This window comes from Gymnogyps californianus, chromosome 12, assembly GCF_018139145.2.
Source record: "Gymnogyps californianus isolate 813 chromosome 12, ASM1813914v2, whole genome shotgun sequence".
NCBI classification, from domain to species: Eukaryota; Metazoa; Chordata; class Aves; order Accipitriformes; family Cathartidae; genus Gymnogyps; species Gymnogyps californianus.
The window spans coordinates 145,973-163,972 of NC_059482.1; the positions used below are offsets into that span (position 1 = coordinate 145,973).

Sequence of the window (18,000 nt, forward strand, 5' to 3'; positions counted from 1 at the left end):
GGACAGATCACAGTTCTCAGGTTTTGGAATCAGAAAATGCTTTAATGAAACTGCTTTCTCTGGAATTCTACAATGGCTTTTTCTATGGCACCTGTCCTTAACACCAAGCAGCTCTTTCTCTGTCATTAGCAGAGTGCGGTGAGAAGCTGCCCCAAGAGGCATGTCATTAAATGCAACAGCATAACCAATTTTCAGAATTCATCCCTCTGCAAGGATATCAAAGCAAACACAAAAGGGGCATTAAAGTTTCTAAAAGCTGGAGGGAAACTGGTACATGACACAGCTTGGTCTGAGACTCCTCGAGCAGACTGTCATATTCAATGGGGAGGACAATACTCAAAAGCCTTTAGAGTTCCCCTTCTGTTCCTTCTCCTTTGCCCCAATATTCTCAAGCAGTAGGGATCTAGGAATGGAATGCAAACTCAACTCGAATGAGAGTCGTATACATGAACCACGTATTACAGGGAATAAGGATCCAGAAACTGTTAGGGCTCTTCAAGTTTTGGTCTGTGCTCTCACAGGGTATATTGAGATTACAGCAAAGAGGTATGGAAACACAGCAACAAATCCTCAATGGGATGACCATCCTCTGTTGAGCAGCCCAAACTGGTGCTGGCTTGAAATATTCCCAATTTAACGCAACATCCTGCTCTGCCGCCAAAGCATCCCAGTACAACTCTGTATCAACTAGTTAGAATGGTGCTAATAGACATGCATATGTATACACATGTGTGCGCACACACACACTTATCAACGAAGATCAGACTTGATAATGTTTTCCAGAAAAGGGAGATACTTGAAAGGCAGTACGTTACATAAAAAATAAGCTAGGAGACATAACAAAACAGGTGGGGTTATTTAATTTCCTTTGCTTAACATTTCCCTTTCAGTTAATTATTTTTTGTTCCATTATTATAGTTATAGCTAATTAGAGTGCTAGAGCTTCAAAGATTTCCTCAGAGGAAGAGATCTGATCATTGCAAAAAATTCTGCTGTTCAGAATTGTCAATCTCTAGGCACTGATAACACCTACTGCAAGTGAGCAAGTTTCTTCATTTGGGGCTGTGACCTGATAAACATCCTAAAAACCTCAGAAAGAAAATCTTGTCAAAAGGCAATGAGCAGCCTTATGTGGGCTACCTAATGCTACCTGTTTATTCAAGATTGTGTGAAGTGAGGGCTTCTTTTATGGCTTTTGTTTGTTTGAGGATTTCAGCTTCATCAGACATAGTCACTGCCAGGAAAAGAGTCGAGTTTCTGACATGTCAGATCTCTTGTTGACTACATGCAAGGTCAAAAGAAATTTCAAGCCCCTTTGCTGATCCTGTGAACCAAGGATACCGCATTTTAGACAATAAAGTTCTGATACGGTTTTCAACATCATACAGTGTATTTGAAGATAGAAGTAGAAAGCAAAATCTTGAATTATTTTAAGCAGCTTTTCCAATAACAGAATCTATTACAATTCAGCAGTTAGAAAACATTTAAACAAGTTTGGAATTAAAACAAAACCAGACTAGACTCTGGCTCTCAATGAAACTGCAAAGAATTCCCACAGGTGAGCCATTTTTTTCCCTGTAGGTACCCTCATGGATACCTAGGTATCTCATTACTCTGTAGGCAGAAAAATGAAATAACCTGGTAATAGGCCCCTAGAGATAAACAAAACAAAAACACAACAAAAAAACCCAAGCCAAAACAGAAAACTGCATTTTTGCAAAGTTTCTCCAAATACATTTTTAAGGCACAATGTGTTCCAAACACAGAGGCATTTGACAATATTACTACAGGCTTCCTAACGTCTTTCAAAATTTATAGAGCGACTCCTTGAATTCCTTTTAGCATGGCTAGCATAGATATCAACAGACTAATCCTCGTCTAGATTTTTACCGTTTTCAGGAATTAATTTAAAAATATTTTTGTAAGACTCCTTCACTTACCTAAGATGACTACATCATGCTTCCACACCATCACACAACTGCTACTCTCTTAAAAGCAGATCATTACAAGTTCCCAAAGCAAAGCTGGAGTCTCACAGGCCCTCTGCCAATTCCAAATGCACATTAACATTAAGAACTTACCAAAACAGGCTTTTTCAGATCTGCACTTCTTCCTGCAAACACTTGCCCACAACAGCAGCATTATGCTTTCCCTCACCTTTTATCTTATACCCCAAAATGTTCTCTCTTTAGCAAGCAGCCTTATATTACTATTGCATCTTGTCCATACAAATGGCATATTGCTCCACAAGGCTCATCTCAGATCAAACCTAGCACAAAGAATCTGTGGAAGGGAGTTCATGAATACTGTAAATTGCTGGAAGCTTATGCCTGCCTATGCCGTTCAGTTCTGCTTCCTAGCCCCCTCATTTGTTAGATCTTCCTGAAGATCGATCTTTTTACCATCCCCACGAGAGTGGGCAATGCATTCCCCCTCCTCTTCATCCCTGGATGCACATGTCAAGAACTCCAAACGTAAAAGAAAAATAATTCTTTGCAGACCTGCAAAGAGAGTCAAGACTCCCTGCTCCACTTGATCTCATAAAATTGTGTCGTAGGTTGAGGTAGATGATGTCTTGACTGTAGAAGAGGTGCTCAGGTACTTCCTCAAGGCTGTAGCATGAAAGGTCAACCATGCTAAGTCGCATAGACACAATCTGAAAAGAAGGAGGAAGAGCTGCAGCTGTGCAACAATTTTTCTCTGGAAATCTAATGGAAGGCCAAAGAATGCAAGTAGTAAACAATTTGCAAGAACATGAAAGAACCCCCTTGTACCCACCAGGTAGAGTCCATGCAGGAAACAGTCCACGGAGTATGAGTTTATGCCATTTGCTACTGTTTCTGCAAGCCCCCTGACAAGGATGCATATCTGGATACCAACCAGGACACACAGAAAGCCCTGCTCTGTATGTGCAACGGGCGCTGCCTAAAAGCTAGACCGTAAGACAGCCAACCTAATGGAGAAAACTGTATCTCTGGCTGAGGAAACTCTGCTGAGAAAGTATAATATCTGAGTGCCTTCCAAAGATGCAAGCAGCAACAGGAAGCAGCTGACCTTCCAGTTCAGTCCTTTAAGGTTTACAGAACCTCTGCTTGGCCTAGCTACTTCTTCCGACTTTCTTTTGTTAGCTTGTTCAGGGTGTAATATTGGAAACATAACATGTTATGATGAAAAAATCTTCATAAATATGGTTTTGCAACATTTCATAAAGTCTTTGCAAATATCAGATCTCCTTTCATTAAGTATGCTTTGTTTCGAGGTCTTCAGTGCTTCAATCCAGATTTTATGACCTGCTTTATCCTGAACTCATTTCATATTTCATAATGCTATACATATATATATATTTGAGGTCAAAGTGTGGCTCAGCATTAAGTTATCACCATCTAATTGTACTTTAATGTGGAATAAGGACACAGCTCTGAACAAACTACACTTCCCTTGCTGACCTATGATCTCTGTGTTAACTCAAACCTATCAGGGTGGCCCCATGCCAGTCCAGGCCACAGTTTAGGCAGATTCAAGTATGGCAACGGGTGCAATTTATAGGTTTCTATGGCTGTAAAGTCAGCCAGTCCCTGGCATTTGCTCCAGGGACCTGTGATTAGCTATTCTCGATAGGTGCAGCGGGGGGGGGGAATGCAGAACCACTACTCAACAGTGTTGCACAGGCAGAGAGAGAAGAGAAGGCTAAAAGAAAATCTCTATAGCCCTGAGCATGTAAGAAATGAAGAAAGCTGGAAAGTGTCCTCGGTACTTTCTCCAGCATCCTAGCTTCATCTCTGCCTGCATACCAAGCCTGCATCAGAAAACCCTTCTTACCCCTGTACCCAACACCCGAACTACTGCCGTCTCCAGGGCCTCACCGTGGACGCCTGTCGGTGCCACCGCTGGCACTCTGCCAGCGTTTCAAAGGAAACATGGTATGTTTGAGCTTGTGCTCCAGCAGATGTGAAAGCAAGTGTGTACTGCCGACGTTTCATCTCTTCCACCTGCAAAGGGAGAATTGAAAACAAAACAGTCTGCCTAAACTCCAGCAATTACAATGGATCTGAAGTCTAGGGTGAGGTATTACTGACTACCAGTAACATTACATTTTGCTGAAAACACAGTTGTAAAGTTATTGGAGAGAAACACAGAAGTAAATCCTTCTTAACATCTTTCTGCTCAAGTAGATCCCAGAAGTAATAATTTCCAGAATGCCCATTCACCACACTGGCTACTAACGTGAAAGCGGAACTAGTGTCTCTTGGTTCTATTAGCCTTAAGACTACTACCTAAGCAAAGCAAGTAGAAAGGGGTTGTACCATTCTCTGCACATGTTAATGCGGTAATTTGTTACAAAAGCCTAGATTAACCTCTTGTGGATAATACCCATCATTATACTCCCTTCTTCCTTTCTAAGCCACAGGAAGCTAACCAAAAAAAGTCTTACCTTTCCTCCAACAAGAGGCAAGATGTGCATCTTCCCTGTGTGGCTATCTTTCACAGAGGACACAATGAGGCACGTACCACAGAGAATTACCAAGCGCTCTGCCCACTTGTGCAACTGGGTCTTTCCTTTGCGTACGTTATAGACTCCAGAGAGCAGGATGCGATCTAACTGTTCCACTTGACATGGCTTTTCTGAAGAAAAATGGGACATTAGCATTTACTTTCCATTTGTTCTTCATTCTCAGCTGTGAGTACAAACAGCAACACAGCTGTAACACGCAAAATCAGTTATTGTAAAGAACAAGTAAAGACAAGACAAGTTGCACTTTAAAATAAAATCTCATGCAGAGGACAAGCAACTTAGTCAGTGCGGTAATGTCTGATAAGCAACCATTGTATGCCTTTCAGTACAACATTATAACGGTTGCCATGTAGTGTGTTTTTAATCTACAGGTAATTACAGATCTTACCAAACTTACACACTCGCCAAACATCCTTCATTCAGATGCAATAGAAAAGCAATTTCAAACTCTTGTTGAGTCAGCTAGTCACAGAAACCATCAAATAAATGGCTTCTACTGGGCTTTAAAGGAAGGCCTGGAAAATCAGCCACAGAAGAAAGTTATTTCCCTGAAGATGATTCACGTGAAAGGATTCCAGCACTGACTGTTACAGCTGTGCTGTGTGCACTGCTAGCTATGACTCTAACCAGCAAAGCAGAATTCTACTTCAGCCTTCTAATCCACATACACTTACTTTTAGGTAAGGTCATCCTACCTCCTTGCCCCTTTTATTATTTTTTTTTTTTTTCCAAGATAATGACAAATCTCCCAGACACTTTTCAAGATTCTGTCTGCTGTTTATACCATCTTACTGGCTACGAAAACTTTCCAAATAGTCACTTAATTGAATACTTTAAAGAACAGGAATAAGCCTGACCTGATGGACCTATGCGTTTCAAGTGTTAAGAATCTCCTCATATTAAATTTATATTTCATTTTATCCTAAATAATCCCTAAGACAGATCCTGGCAATGGGTCCTTTGTTTTACTTAGGAAAGGATCCTTTTTTTTTATTTATTTATTTGAAGTTGCTACTGACATGCTGCTTATGTCTTGAACTGTCCTGCAAGTGTCCTGATACCCACAGGTAGTATGAACCTGCAGGTATTTATATTCCTCCCCCCGCCAAGTCAGACAGAGGAACTGAGTAGCCAACATATATGCTAGACAATGACAAAAACTCTAATTAGATCCGCTGGAAAAATAGTCTCACTATTGGTTATGCATTACTCACTTCCAGACACAAACCATACTCCAAACTTTTATCAGGAGCAAAAAGTTAACCACCAACTAAAGTTGTTATACTGTTTCTCAGTTAGAAAGCAGGCTCTTCAGTTTGCCAAATTTAAAGCATTGTCTTGATGTCTAGACCAGGCTGAATTTAGCTGAAATATTTAGCTGTTTGTTTATTTACAACAGTAGCTTTGTTTCAGGGACATGAAGTTTGGCATAAGATGTCCTTAATGGTGAGAAACTCTAATCATCCACAGAAAAAATTGCTTGGATTTCACCAAGCTGAAAGACCAGCCCCAGACTTGTAAGAAAACCATATTATGGGACCAAAAGTGGTATCCTACTGACTGCCACAGCAGCATTGTTCCAAGCACCAGATATTACTAAGAAGCTACATCAATCCTTCAGTTTCCCTATCTGCTCCGAAACATCTGTGACACCTATGTCCTAGTGCTAAGGAAACATCCAGGGGCAATGTTCAAGGACTCCTACTCTGAATCCCAGCTACTTCACACCTCCCCAAGCTATGTGTAAGAACGGTCTTAACCTCCAGGGATAGGCAAATTCCTGTCACTCTTTGCAGCTCCTGAGCTTGGACTTGAATGTCACTGTGATCATGCTTAACTCCACGCTCCAATTAGCAAGCACAGGCTTTCCCATGGAGAGCAAGGACACAGGGCATCAACAGACAGAGCTAGCACCTCTAACAGCACCTTACAAGCTACACAAGTCCAGCTACAGCAATACAAGGAATCAAGCCAATTCCCCACCAAAGAAAGCCTGTGACCCTCTACAATTCACGCCTGTCACACCTGACATAGATGAACAGTCTGACGGCCCTGGAGAGCTTCTTCCATTTGATCTGTTGTTGAAGCACGCAAAGACTCCGTAACATTTGGTCTCTGAGCTTGCCCCATCCAGCCTGCGTCACTGCCCTCCATTCTCCAAGCGACTTCCATTAAGGAAGCCCTCCCCCCGTTCTCCCAGCCAATCTAACATACCCTCTCCCCTCATAAAAGTCTTGGACTCCTACAAGTATCTCAACAGCCAGACTTCAGGAAGCATGCTCCCCTCTCACTGCTGTTTAATGTGAGATTTCTATTAATCCACTTGTAGTCCCATCACCCCAACTGGGCCTAAGTACTCACCATGCACCAGGGAAGGAAACAAACCCAATGTATCCCATGACAAAGGCAGACAGAAATGTGGGAAGAGAGCAGAGAAATCCAAGAGACATCCCTAAGGAGTGAAAGAAATATGAAGGCGGCTCTCAGCACTCCAGCAGGTCCAGAGGAGGGCCATGGAAATGGTCAGGTGGCTGGAACACCTCTCCTATGAAGAAAGGCTGAGAGAGTTGGGGTTGTTCAGCCTGGAGAAGAGAAGGCTCCGGGAAGACCTTCTTGCAGCTTTTCAATATATAAAGGGGGCTTATAAGAAAGGCACAGAGAGACTTTTTACCAAGGCTTGTAGTGACAGGACAAGGGGCGACGGTTTTAAACTGAAAGAGGGTAGATTTAGATTGGACATAAGGAAGAAATGTTTTACAATGAGGGTGGTGAGGCACTGGAATAGGTTGCCCAGAGACGCTGTGGATGCCCCATCCCTGGAAGTGTTCAAGGTCAGGTTGGATGGGGCTCTGAGCAACCTGACCTAGTGACAGATGTCCCTGTCCAAGGCGGGGGGTTGGACTAGATGATCTTTAAAGGTCCCTTCCAAACCAAACCATTCTGTGACTCTATGATTCTAAGTAATGTTTCTCTGGTTAAAATGCATTACTTCGTCCCTTATGTTCTCAGCTGCAGGCTTTGCAAAATTATCACATAATCATCCATAGCATTCCCTCTAATTCCTCCCCTACCTTTAAGAACCACTTTGTCAGCATTTGCTTTGACTTTCTTAAAACAGGTCTCCTGAAAACTCTTCAATCCTTGTATTTCTTCCTTCACAGCCTCTTTCTAAGCAGGACTACCCTCCCATGCTGACTGAAACTACTCAATTCCATTTTCTACCTACTTGCTTCCATGAAGTTGAGTCACTGTTCCTGAATCTTCAACAGTTCCCGCTTGACATACCCAAACTGAATTGCTCATTTTTTCCTCAAAAGTTCTTTACAGCCCTATGCTTGATGCCTCTCCTCCTTCTAGCTGAAGTAACTTCTGACTCCCTACTCCTTGCCCTATAAATCCAGACTGTATGTATGTCATACTTCTTTCCATCTCCATTATACTTCTACGCTGTTTTGCCTGTTCTGCACACAGCTCCCAGACAGAAGGGGTTTGTCTCAAGTAAAGGGCTGTAGAAGATGATTTCTTATGATTCCATTTTTTGACACTGAATAAACAAATGATGGCTAGCAGCTTAGTCAGGCTACCCAGCTCCACTATGCAGTAACAATTTTCCATTAAAAGCACTTTGATTTTTTTTCTGAAATGCAAAATATATGCAGGTGAAGTATTTAAAAGTAATTAAATAACTTCATTATCAGCTTTCCTCCCCCTTATTTGTTTTAGATTTCCTCTTCGCTTCAGTGAATTCCTTTTCTGACTGCTAGCACCATACACCAACGGGCCTACGACTATCAGTCTGTTGCTCCTTACACACGTGGTATCTTGCCCAAACTGATTGAATAGGCCACTCAGAAGTCTCGCTTCTGCAATGAAACGCACTGGGTTTCTAATGGCAGCCTGCATTATTATTAACCAGCTGGCACTCTCACTCTCTATCTACAGGCTGTGGAGGTATTTGACCAGGACCTTCCTTGCCCATATCCATACACCTTTTGGAAATACAATCTTCAGGCATATCTAGACTGAACTGCAATATGTTTCTGATCCCATTAGGAGCTCCAAGGCATTTGTTGTAACACTGGAAACTAAAGACAACAGAGCAATCTTGTGTCTTCCTGTGGAGCTGTCTTTTCTCAAGCCACAGATAGGATCAAGAGAACTACAGAATTGTGTTTTTTTTCTATTAATCTTGAAAACTCATTATTTTAAGAAATGCTTACTGGTACTTTGGGTGTTTGATGTAGCCACCTATAAACCCAATAGGTCAATGACTTGGGCTTCAGCTGAGTTCCACCTCATAGTTAAAGCTACAGGAACAGCAACAGCGTGCACACGCAATTTCTTACCACTGTAAAAGCGAATCATACAGCTGAGATCAGAGTTTGCTGCCTCTTCCTGCATTCTGACAGGATCATCAAAACCCAACCCAGCCAAGTAGTCATACACAATCTGAAGGGGTTTTTCTGTGGGCTCCAGCCTCCTGTCAAAACATATAAGAAAGTAGTTTGAGAACGCAAAAAAGATTAAACAAGTCTCATTGCAGCTAAAGTGTAAGGAATACTGACACACTGGTGGTTCTGCTCCTCTGAAAAGGTCTGGCAAGCACGCATCCTTGGGATCTGTGCTTCCTGCTTGTCAAGTAGCACTTAAGAACTGTAGCACTGAAGGATTACATTGCAGAAGGGAAATGGAAAGGTAAAGCAATAGGCATAAGCCATACCATGGTGATCATTTCCATTCCATGATTGAAGGAGCACCGGGAGGAAACAATGACAAGAAACAAAACCAGAAATACTGCACAAAAAGTAGATGCCAAATAATTAAAAAAACCTACGTATAATGACTGAAAGATATAAAAATAACTCTACTTAAATTTCTCTTCCAAAGGCAGCTGGGAGCAAAGCATATGAGAATCCTCCTGAAGAATGACTTCTAAAAAGAAAGAAAAAAGAAATTTCCCATTCTCTTTAGCTCTCATCGGTGCAAGATTCTCACGCTTTGGCAAATTAACTCAAATGGTACATTTAAGGAAAAGACGTTTTTAGAACTACAACAGATCACAGGAAGGATTCAGTGGCTAACTTGAATAAATAGCAGTAAGAGAAAGTTCTCCTGAAACATCAGGTTTAGTATATTCAGAACAGAAAAAATGTTTTCTGATCCTCTCATCTCACTTCTTCCAGAGACGCTGAACTGTTATTTTCTGCAATAAAAATAACAGTTTCACGCTAAATTAGAAGTTTTACTTTAGAAAAAAAAAAATTCTTAGTGTAAAAGATTAAGCACTGAAAATGTATGACGGGAGTTGAAATAAATTGCTCCAGTGGCCCACTCATTATCCACCATTAAAAAGCCTCATTTTTAATCTAAAAGTGCCTAGCTTCAGATTACAGTCACTGGACCTTGGCTTGTCACCTATTCTTTAAACAGGTGTTTATAAATCATGAGACTAGCCATTTCAAACTTCCTTTTCAAGATGAGGCTCAATGTGTTTTCAAAATTTTCTTGCAGTAGGGTGGGTCTACTTTGATTCAAAATAATTTTTACCACTGATTTTTTTATCTTACCAACATTCTGTAAGCGCTAGCACCACGACTGTTCGCTGTATCCATGCACTGACTACACAAAACCGTACAGAGACTTCTTAGTTCTATTCAACAGTATTTATACACCTGGATCAAATGTGCTCTCAACTATTTGGCACGCTCAATCATATCCCTTCAATCCACAAGTCCTCCTGAACTGCAGTTTTTGCAAGTTATAGCCTCCTTCCTCTCCTCTTTAGTATTTAGTACACCTGGCTTCTACATAAATATATCCAGCGATATTGAAAAGCAGCATTTTCCAGAGAATACTGTATGCTAAACCATCTAGATCAACCTGTTGCACTGACTTCTCAGTACTCATCACTCCCTCCATCTATGCCTTCCTGAGTTGTTACCTTTCTTTTAGCCACAGATTAGTAACAAAGCAACTGAACAGTGCAAGTTTACCTTTCTTCATTCAGGCATACACTAACCCCTCATCCAAAAAAAAAAAAATGCTTACACTGAATAACAGTTTCTAATTTGTAAGGTATCAGCCAACGAGTTTTACTGGTTTGTGTATTGCTTTTCTACCAATGACATCAGAACACAGAATGGTTTGGGTTGGAAGGGACCTTTAAAGGTCATCTAGTCCAACTCTCCTGCAATGAGCAGGGACATCTCCGACCAGATGAGGTTGCTCAGAGCCCCATCCGACATCACACACTGCAACAAATGACTAACGCCTTTGGCGACAAAGCTTGAAATTTCAAAGCATCAAGATCAAGTTTGTTCGGTAAGACCTGTTTTCTACTAAACTTTGTTGACTTGCATACACCATTTATACTGCACGTCTTAACGTGAAATATTTTATTACTGTACGTACCAGACTTTTCTGCTTCTTCTCAACTGAAGAACAAAAATATTTCTGATTCTTTTTAATGATTATACTATAGTATTTCCACTATTACTGACAGCTTTACAAAAGCCATCTCATAATTAAGGCAGGACTGATTTCATAAAACATGCACCATTTACAAGTATCTACTCATCCACACTTCCTTTGTAGTCAACACGACACACCTCAAGAAGCAAAATGACCTCAGGTATTTCAAGCACATACATTGCAACTCTTTCACTTCACACATAGGACCTCTGGATCAGAAACAGGATTACTCTCAAAGTTACGGTCCAAACCAACAAAGTTTCTAGCCTGAAAAGACAACGTAGTTGATATGCAGCTGATCCAGAAAACCAGTTCTTACCACTTAATGTTTGCTGAGCCTGATTACGGCAACTTTGCTCCCTCCTCCTTTGTTTTACATGGAAATACATCAACTTGCTAGCCAGAAGGCTGTATATGAAATAACCCCCTTCCTCTCATTTCAGAAATCGTCTCTTGGAGCTTCTACTGACTAATAAACTGATGTCAGGCCTTGCAGACTCTAGTCTCTAGTCAGACCTAAATATAATGAGAAAGTTATTGGCAAATTTCAACCCATAAATAGACTTTATTTAACAGACAAAGGGGGAAAACCTTCATCTGTATCTTCATATCCACCCAAAGGATCACTCCCTGACAGAGTTGGTTTGCTTGGAAATCTGTTCTTATTCCTTCCTTGAATTGACTAGTAGGATTTAAATTTTAATTTATGAAATATCAGCTGCCTTAAACAGTAGAAACCATTGTTTATTCATACCCATGTCCGCCACTGGTCATAATTTTTGCTTGATTTTTAGGAGTTACCCTAATTTCGTGAAGCTTCCAATGTGACCAAAACCAATGTCAGAGATAACAATTTGGTATGTGCTGTAAGTATAGTCCAAAACTCATATATGAGAATAATAGTCATACATCAATTTAAAGTTCAAGATGTAATCAGGTGACTGTCAGCAATGCATGCCATTGCTGCTGCCGCTACTGCTGGTTTGTTGTGGTTTTTTGTGATGCTTTTTTTTTTAAATAGAAAAAAAGCATTCGGAAAACTGCGTTTTCTTTCTGCCCCTTCTTTAAGCTGGTAAAGAAAAGGAAATAAAGAGCTTGCCAGTGTAGTTTAATGCAAATTCAGATAAATTTCAGCAGAAAGCACAATCCCTCCCCTTCCCGCCCTCCCCAGGCCTAACTATTCTCTTCCGGTATCCAAATCAGACACTATGACACACATAACAAACTTTCAAAACACCAAACACACACCAAACTTTCAAAAGAGCTTTCTGAGGTAATCTTGGAAATGACAAACCTGGGTATCTGTCTCCTATAACAGGCAAGCTACTAGAAACTGGAATAAATAATAGATTGCACCGAACAATGCTGACTTCCAGTACAGTAAACCCTGATGTACTCTATACCCTTCAGCGCAGAATCCAAGAAGAATATGAGAGATTTGACTGGATCTCCAAATACCTTGCCCAAGTTTCCCTTGACTACCTCTAGATTCCAATTCTTCTGCTGTTAAAGCCTTATGCATGCCAGAAAACAGCTTCTCCAGCATGTGACCCATGGCTCAGGAACCATAAATGCTTGAGTGTCACTCATAAAAAGAACACTTCATGTAGTCTGCATCTAGATTTCCTAGGGGAAAAAAACCCAACGCTCAAACGTTACAATTTGGTTGCTGAATGCCTGAGGCTTTTGCAAGTACACACTGAACAATATACTTGCACATCAGAATTCAGGAAGAACCTTAATACAGTAAGGGGGTAAGTGCTTTTCATCTGACGCAAATTAAATCACAGTTCTACAGGTTGCTCAATACTCTCTGAGGTACAGTACTGTGGCTTACCCTCCTGAAAAAGCTTGATACTCTATCCCACCATACTTGCCCCTTCTGGACATGAGATCTGATTTTTTCATTATTTTTATTCTTCTCATCTTTCACTTCAGCAAGAAGTGAAGGGTTTCAAAATGCTAATTTGAAAAACCCTTTATTTTCTTTCTTGTCCACATAAATCAAACTGATACGCTTCTTGAACATATCAAACAATGCCCTCGGTTTTGTTTCTTTTCTAAAAAAGCCATGTACAAAAGGAACATTGGCAGTAATATCTATTCAAGCCTAATCCCCTAACAAATGTATCTCTCTTGCCATAGTACCATTCCTATCTGAAAACCAATCAAAAGAATAGTCTGTACTATTGCACCATCTAGGTTTGCTTGCCACTGGCTGAAAAACAAAAGCCTTGCCAAAAAGTTAAGTCTTCTGAAATTCTTCAAGTTGTCTGCAAAACGCCACAAGTTGTTCAAAGTTCACTACCTGGCAAAAGAGTTTGAGTTTACAGAAAAATCTACACCTAAAAACTCGCACGTACGCAGGATGCAATGACTGACCACTCCACAGATGAAGTATGGCTTGGTGTTACACATTTCAAGCGTGAAGACGTGGTGGGAAGGGTGTTTGACTCCCAGCCTGCAGCCGAGCTACTCTTCTGGCACTAGCCGTAAGCTGGGTCTGCGACCCAGTAAACACCAGCACAGAGTCCAGGCGTTTAGCTAATGACACTCACAGGTCCAGCACAGGGCTTTGTAAATAAAGCAATGAACAAACCAGCTCGTTACCTAGGGACCATATTCAAACCAGGAAAGGGAGCAATTCATTGAATGCCTTTGGAGACATTCTGTAGACCTGACTGAATGGATCACTGGTCCAAGTTCTTCTCAAGAGCCACGTGATTCACTAACAAAACCTAGGATAGGCCAGGAAAGGGAAAACCAAACCCAGTATCTGGAACGGCAGTTTCTATACGGAATTTCTTTACTAACATGATCAAGGCTGACAAGTTCCAGAGGCAATAGTTAAAGCTTGAGGTAGAAATATATGCTTTCCCTTTGAGAGAAAGCAATGTGGTGTGAAACCATCACATTAGAAATGTAAAAATTCATCTTGTACCCAGCACAACACGCACTGAATGCTAGCACACATGGAGAACACCCTGGCTGCCACAGCTGCTATTTGACACAAACAGCCCATTACATCCACATCAGTATCACACATCAGGTACTGGACACTTCCACTAGTCAGAGAAGCAGCTCTGTTAAGCGAAGGTGCAAAGGATAAGGAGACAGAAAAGCCAACAAAAAGTAGCAACAGTTCTACAACTGCTGTTGCAACTGTAGCTCTTCTTCATAAGCAGCAGTCAAGTCTTCAAATCTGTAGTTTAAATTTTTGTTGTGAGGGGTGTCCAGACCAAAGAAGGTATCCATGCTATTTTTGTTTAATCCTCTGCAGGAAGATACAATTTCTGAACATGAAAGGATGCGAACATAAGGAAAGATTCTAGCTAGGAGAACTCTAAAGATCCTTGAGGTGCACTGTGGAGAAGAAAAGAAATTTCTGACAGAGACTGACTCCCCTGTGAACAGACTTGAAAGGGAAATGCAGAATGATCACAAGGACACCACTGAATATTTAAAGTGAATACACAAAAAATGTTTCTGCTATTCTTCCATTTACTGTCCAGCTTTCAGTCTTCTGAGTCAGGTGCCAAATCAATCTTTGCCATACTCAGCTGAAAGAAAGTCACCTACTGATATTAAAAGGGTGAAGAATTCGGAAGTTGTTTGGGAGACAAACGTACCTACGGTAAAATGCAATCAGATGCTTAGCAGAGTAATTTGTATTCATGAACACGTTACTAAAGTAATCAGCAAACTTTGTTCGAGGAAGGAATTATCTCAACAGGGCATGGGGATATCTTGAGCACTCTGTCGTCTTCCTGTGGATATGGAAGCAGGTACCATTCAGGCCCGCTTCCTGTTAGTAACACAGATGCTACTGAAGCAATACTGGTAACTCCCATTTCTCTACTGAGAACACCCCCAGCGGGAAGTAATTCAGGGATCTCTTCTGTGGCAAACACGTTCTGAGAATTACAAGGAACAAACAAACTGTAATCAAGAACGCTTCACAAAATTTAAGACAAAGCTTGACAAAGTGCTAGACAGACCAAGAGGCAACAAGAGTGGGAAGTGAACATTTACAACTCGGTGCTTGCTTCCAAAACACTGATAGCAGGACCACTTTGCTAATGCAGTGCAAAGCTTGCCACAAATCAACGACAGGCACGGCTACCTAGCACAAGAAGAGACACAAGTATTGAAAAGAATTCAAACACAAAAGCCATTTCAAAAGCTAAAAAAAGTCAAAACGTTCCTCTCTGAACACATCTACAAGCTTTTCATGATCTGCAGTGAAGGGTCTGCTCTTCTTTCTAAATGCTGGAATATCTGCTCACTGTTAGGGTCCAAACCAAGCCAATTTCTTTATAAATTCTTCAAGCAATGAATGGAGATTTTCAGCAGCCTTAATAGCTATGTTCAAGTGTCTGTCTTCATACAGTGTTTCTAACTAAACTATCCCTGGTTCCGATAACCCAGGCTGGGCAAGGCAAACGGGTCTGAATAACTTTTTTCAGCAGTCAGTTTTAACCACATCCTACTCTCCGCATCTCTCGCCAGTAGCACTCCCTCCCCCTACCTGAGCAAACACATGCCATGTTTTTAAAATTTGGACACATGCAACTTAGGACTTCTGTTTCGCTACCAAAAAACCAGCTACCAGTCCTGTTCAGCATGTGTTGTCTCTACTGCTTAGCCTTCAAGTAAGGAGACCACAGCAACATTTTTCCTCCTGAGAACAGGAGTGGCAACTTCGTAACTGAATCTTAAGTCCAGAAGAATCAATGCAAAGTCTAAATCCTACCACACCTCATGGGAGCTTGTAAACCTAGAGGAGTCCATAATACACGCACAGCATAAAGTTCATGCGCATTAAACCCTGAGCTGTCTATTTTTGGCCTAAATCAACTGCAGGTATAAAACATGTAATCTGATGCTTAAGCCTCCTGTATATACCCTTTAGTACACTATCTTTCTGTCTACCTTTAATTATTTACCTGGCAACCCTTCTTAGCAAAAAAATTACTAACACATAAATATTACATGACATAACTGTGAAAGTACCTTACATGTTTCACTAACTCAGAATAACTGTTTACAGCCTCTTAAATAGCTTAAGTTTTCTGGACGCTAAAATGTGCGTAACATAGAACATAACAAAGGAATATATGAACAGCAGCCTCTACCTACAAAATGAGGGCATATTTCTGGTTGGAGCACCAGCCAAACCCTCCCAGCTAAAACACCTATGGCTTAACTAAGAGATGCGTAAAAGGCGCACCACTACTTCGTTTTTATGAATTGCGTTGCTGAAGGCGGTATCTAACTGCTACCTACCACCTCTGTCTGTTCCATAACTGCCCGCTAACACACCTAGGCACACAGCGAACAGAGCCCCGCAAGACTAAGGCAAACGTTTCTCAAACAGATTTAATCCCTTCTCAGTCCTCACCTGACCAGGTCTCCATGAAGTTGCAAAAAGAGGTTTTTCCCCCCTTCTCCATCGCATATCTCAGACGCTGGGGTGTCCACTGTACAGAGCACCAAGTGCAAGTCTGAAGAAGCAGCAGCTGCAGAATCTCTTCCATAAACGTACACGCAGCCTCGGCCGACGTCCTCCTTCAGCCAGTCCCTCTCACGGGAACCAAACCGGCTCCTGTTCAAAGAGCTCCTGCTCCCGTTGCGCTTCACGTTTCTCTGCAAGGCAGCGCAAACCAGAGCGTCAGCAGCTGCCTCTGAGCCGGCGTCCGACCGCCCTCCGCCCTCGAAGGCCGCAGCTGGCCGGTCCGACCCGGCCCCGCCGGCAGCCCCTCTGCACAGGCCGCAGGCGCGGCCGGGCCCAGGGGGGGCGGCCGGGCCCGGAGAGCCCCGCCGCTCCCACCGGCGGGAGCCCCCTCCAGACCGCTCGCGATGAGCCGGCGGGAGCCCCTGCGCCGGCGGGAGCCCCGGGGGCCGCCCAGACCGCCGGGCCGCCCCGCTCGGACGCGGGCACGGAAAGACCCCGGCCCCACCCGGCCGTCCCGCCAAGGTCGAGGTCGGGCAGCGACCCAGGCGCGGCCCCGAGCCGCCGAGCCGGCCCCGCTGCGACGAGCCGCCCCCGCCCCGCCGGGAGCTGCCGGCGGGCCGAACGTTCCCCGAACGGCCCCCGCGCGGCGCAAGGCCCCGGTCCCCTCCTCACCTTCAGCACCCGGATGCCGCCGCGGGGCCCGGCCCGGCCCCCCCGCGCGCCGCCCGGCGCCGCCGCCGCCGCCTCATCCTCCTCAGGCTCCGGCGCCTCCCTGGGCCCCGGCCCCGGCCCGGCCTCCCCCATCGCCGGCCGGACGGCGAGACCCCGGGCAGCGGCGGCGGCGGCCCCGCCCCGGCTCTGCGCAGGCCCCGCCCCGGAAGCGCGCGGGCTTCCGCCGCCCGAGGCCCCGCCCCCGGCCCCCGCCGCGGGCATGGCGGGAGGGGAGCGGTGCGCTGAGCGTGGGCTGCGCCGGCCGCTTCCCCTGCCCCGGCCCTGCGTGCCAGCGGGGAGACACTCCAGAGACTCGTGGCGAGCCAGCGCCCGGCAGCAGCGGTACCGGCAGAATGCAGAGCTCCCTGAGCGCGCTATGGATGCGGTGTCATTCGCGCCAGTTACGCAGCTGCTTCTTCAGAAGCGTCAGGTATGCACTGCCTACGAAGCAGATGAGGAGAGAAGAGGAAGCTCACCGCGCGCTCCAGAACTGTCTCACCGCGCGATTTCCGTCGCTTGCCTCCAGAGCGTCTGTCACCATCGGCCTCCCAAGGCTGAAGCCACGCAGCCGAGTGTCTGAACATCGCCTTCCTCCCAGGGCTGTGCAGGCCCATCACGTTAGCTCAGGCAGTCTTAACTATTGTCTGGTCATAATTATCATCACTGTACAGTTTACCAGAATTTGATAATGCTTTAAGACAGCTGCTGTTTGTGCCTGAACAGGATCGAGCACATTAAAAACAAAAAAGCCTCCCACCTTCCGCATAACACCAATGGTTCCAAACTTTAACACACTTCAAAGTGCATTGTGTTAAATTCATGTCATTAAAGCAAGGCAGTCACAGGAAAG

General features: G+C 43.6%; 1 protein-coding gene across 1 annotated transcript in view; it reads right to left on the minus strand.

Annotated features, from left to right (window-relative positions):
• The window catches only part of PHLPP2 (PH domain and leucine rich repeat protein phosphatase 2), a 36,086-nt gene extending 18,828 nt beyond the window's left edge, over positions 1–17,258 (minus strand). Inside the window, exons 1-6 of the mRNA XM_050904156.1 lie at positions 17,112–17,258; positions 16,386–16,630; positions 8,860–8,993; positions 4,433–4,623; positions 3,864–3,989; positions 2,502–2,656 (exon numbers count right to left, since the gene is read on the minus strand). Of these exons, the coding sequence (XP_050760113.1) occupies positions 2,502–2,656; positions 3,864–3,989; positions 4,433–4,623; positions 8,860–8,993; positions 16,386–16,630; positions 17,112–17,243 (983 nt within the window). The 5' untranslated portion in view covers positions 17,244–17,258. The remainder of the gene's footprint in view (positions 1–2,501; positions 2,657–3,863; positions 3,990–4,432; positions 4,624–8,859; positions 8,994–16,385; positions 16,631–17,111) is intronic.
• Between the last annotated feature and the right edge of the window lie 742 nt (positions 17,259–18,000).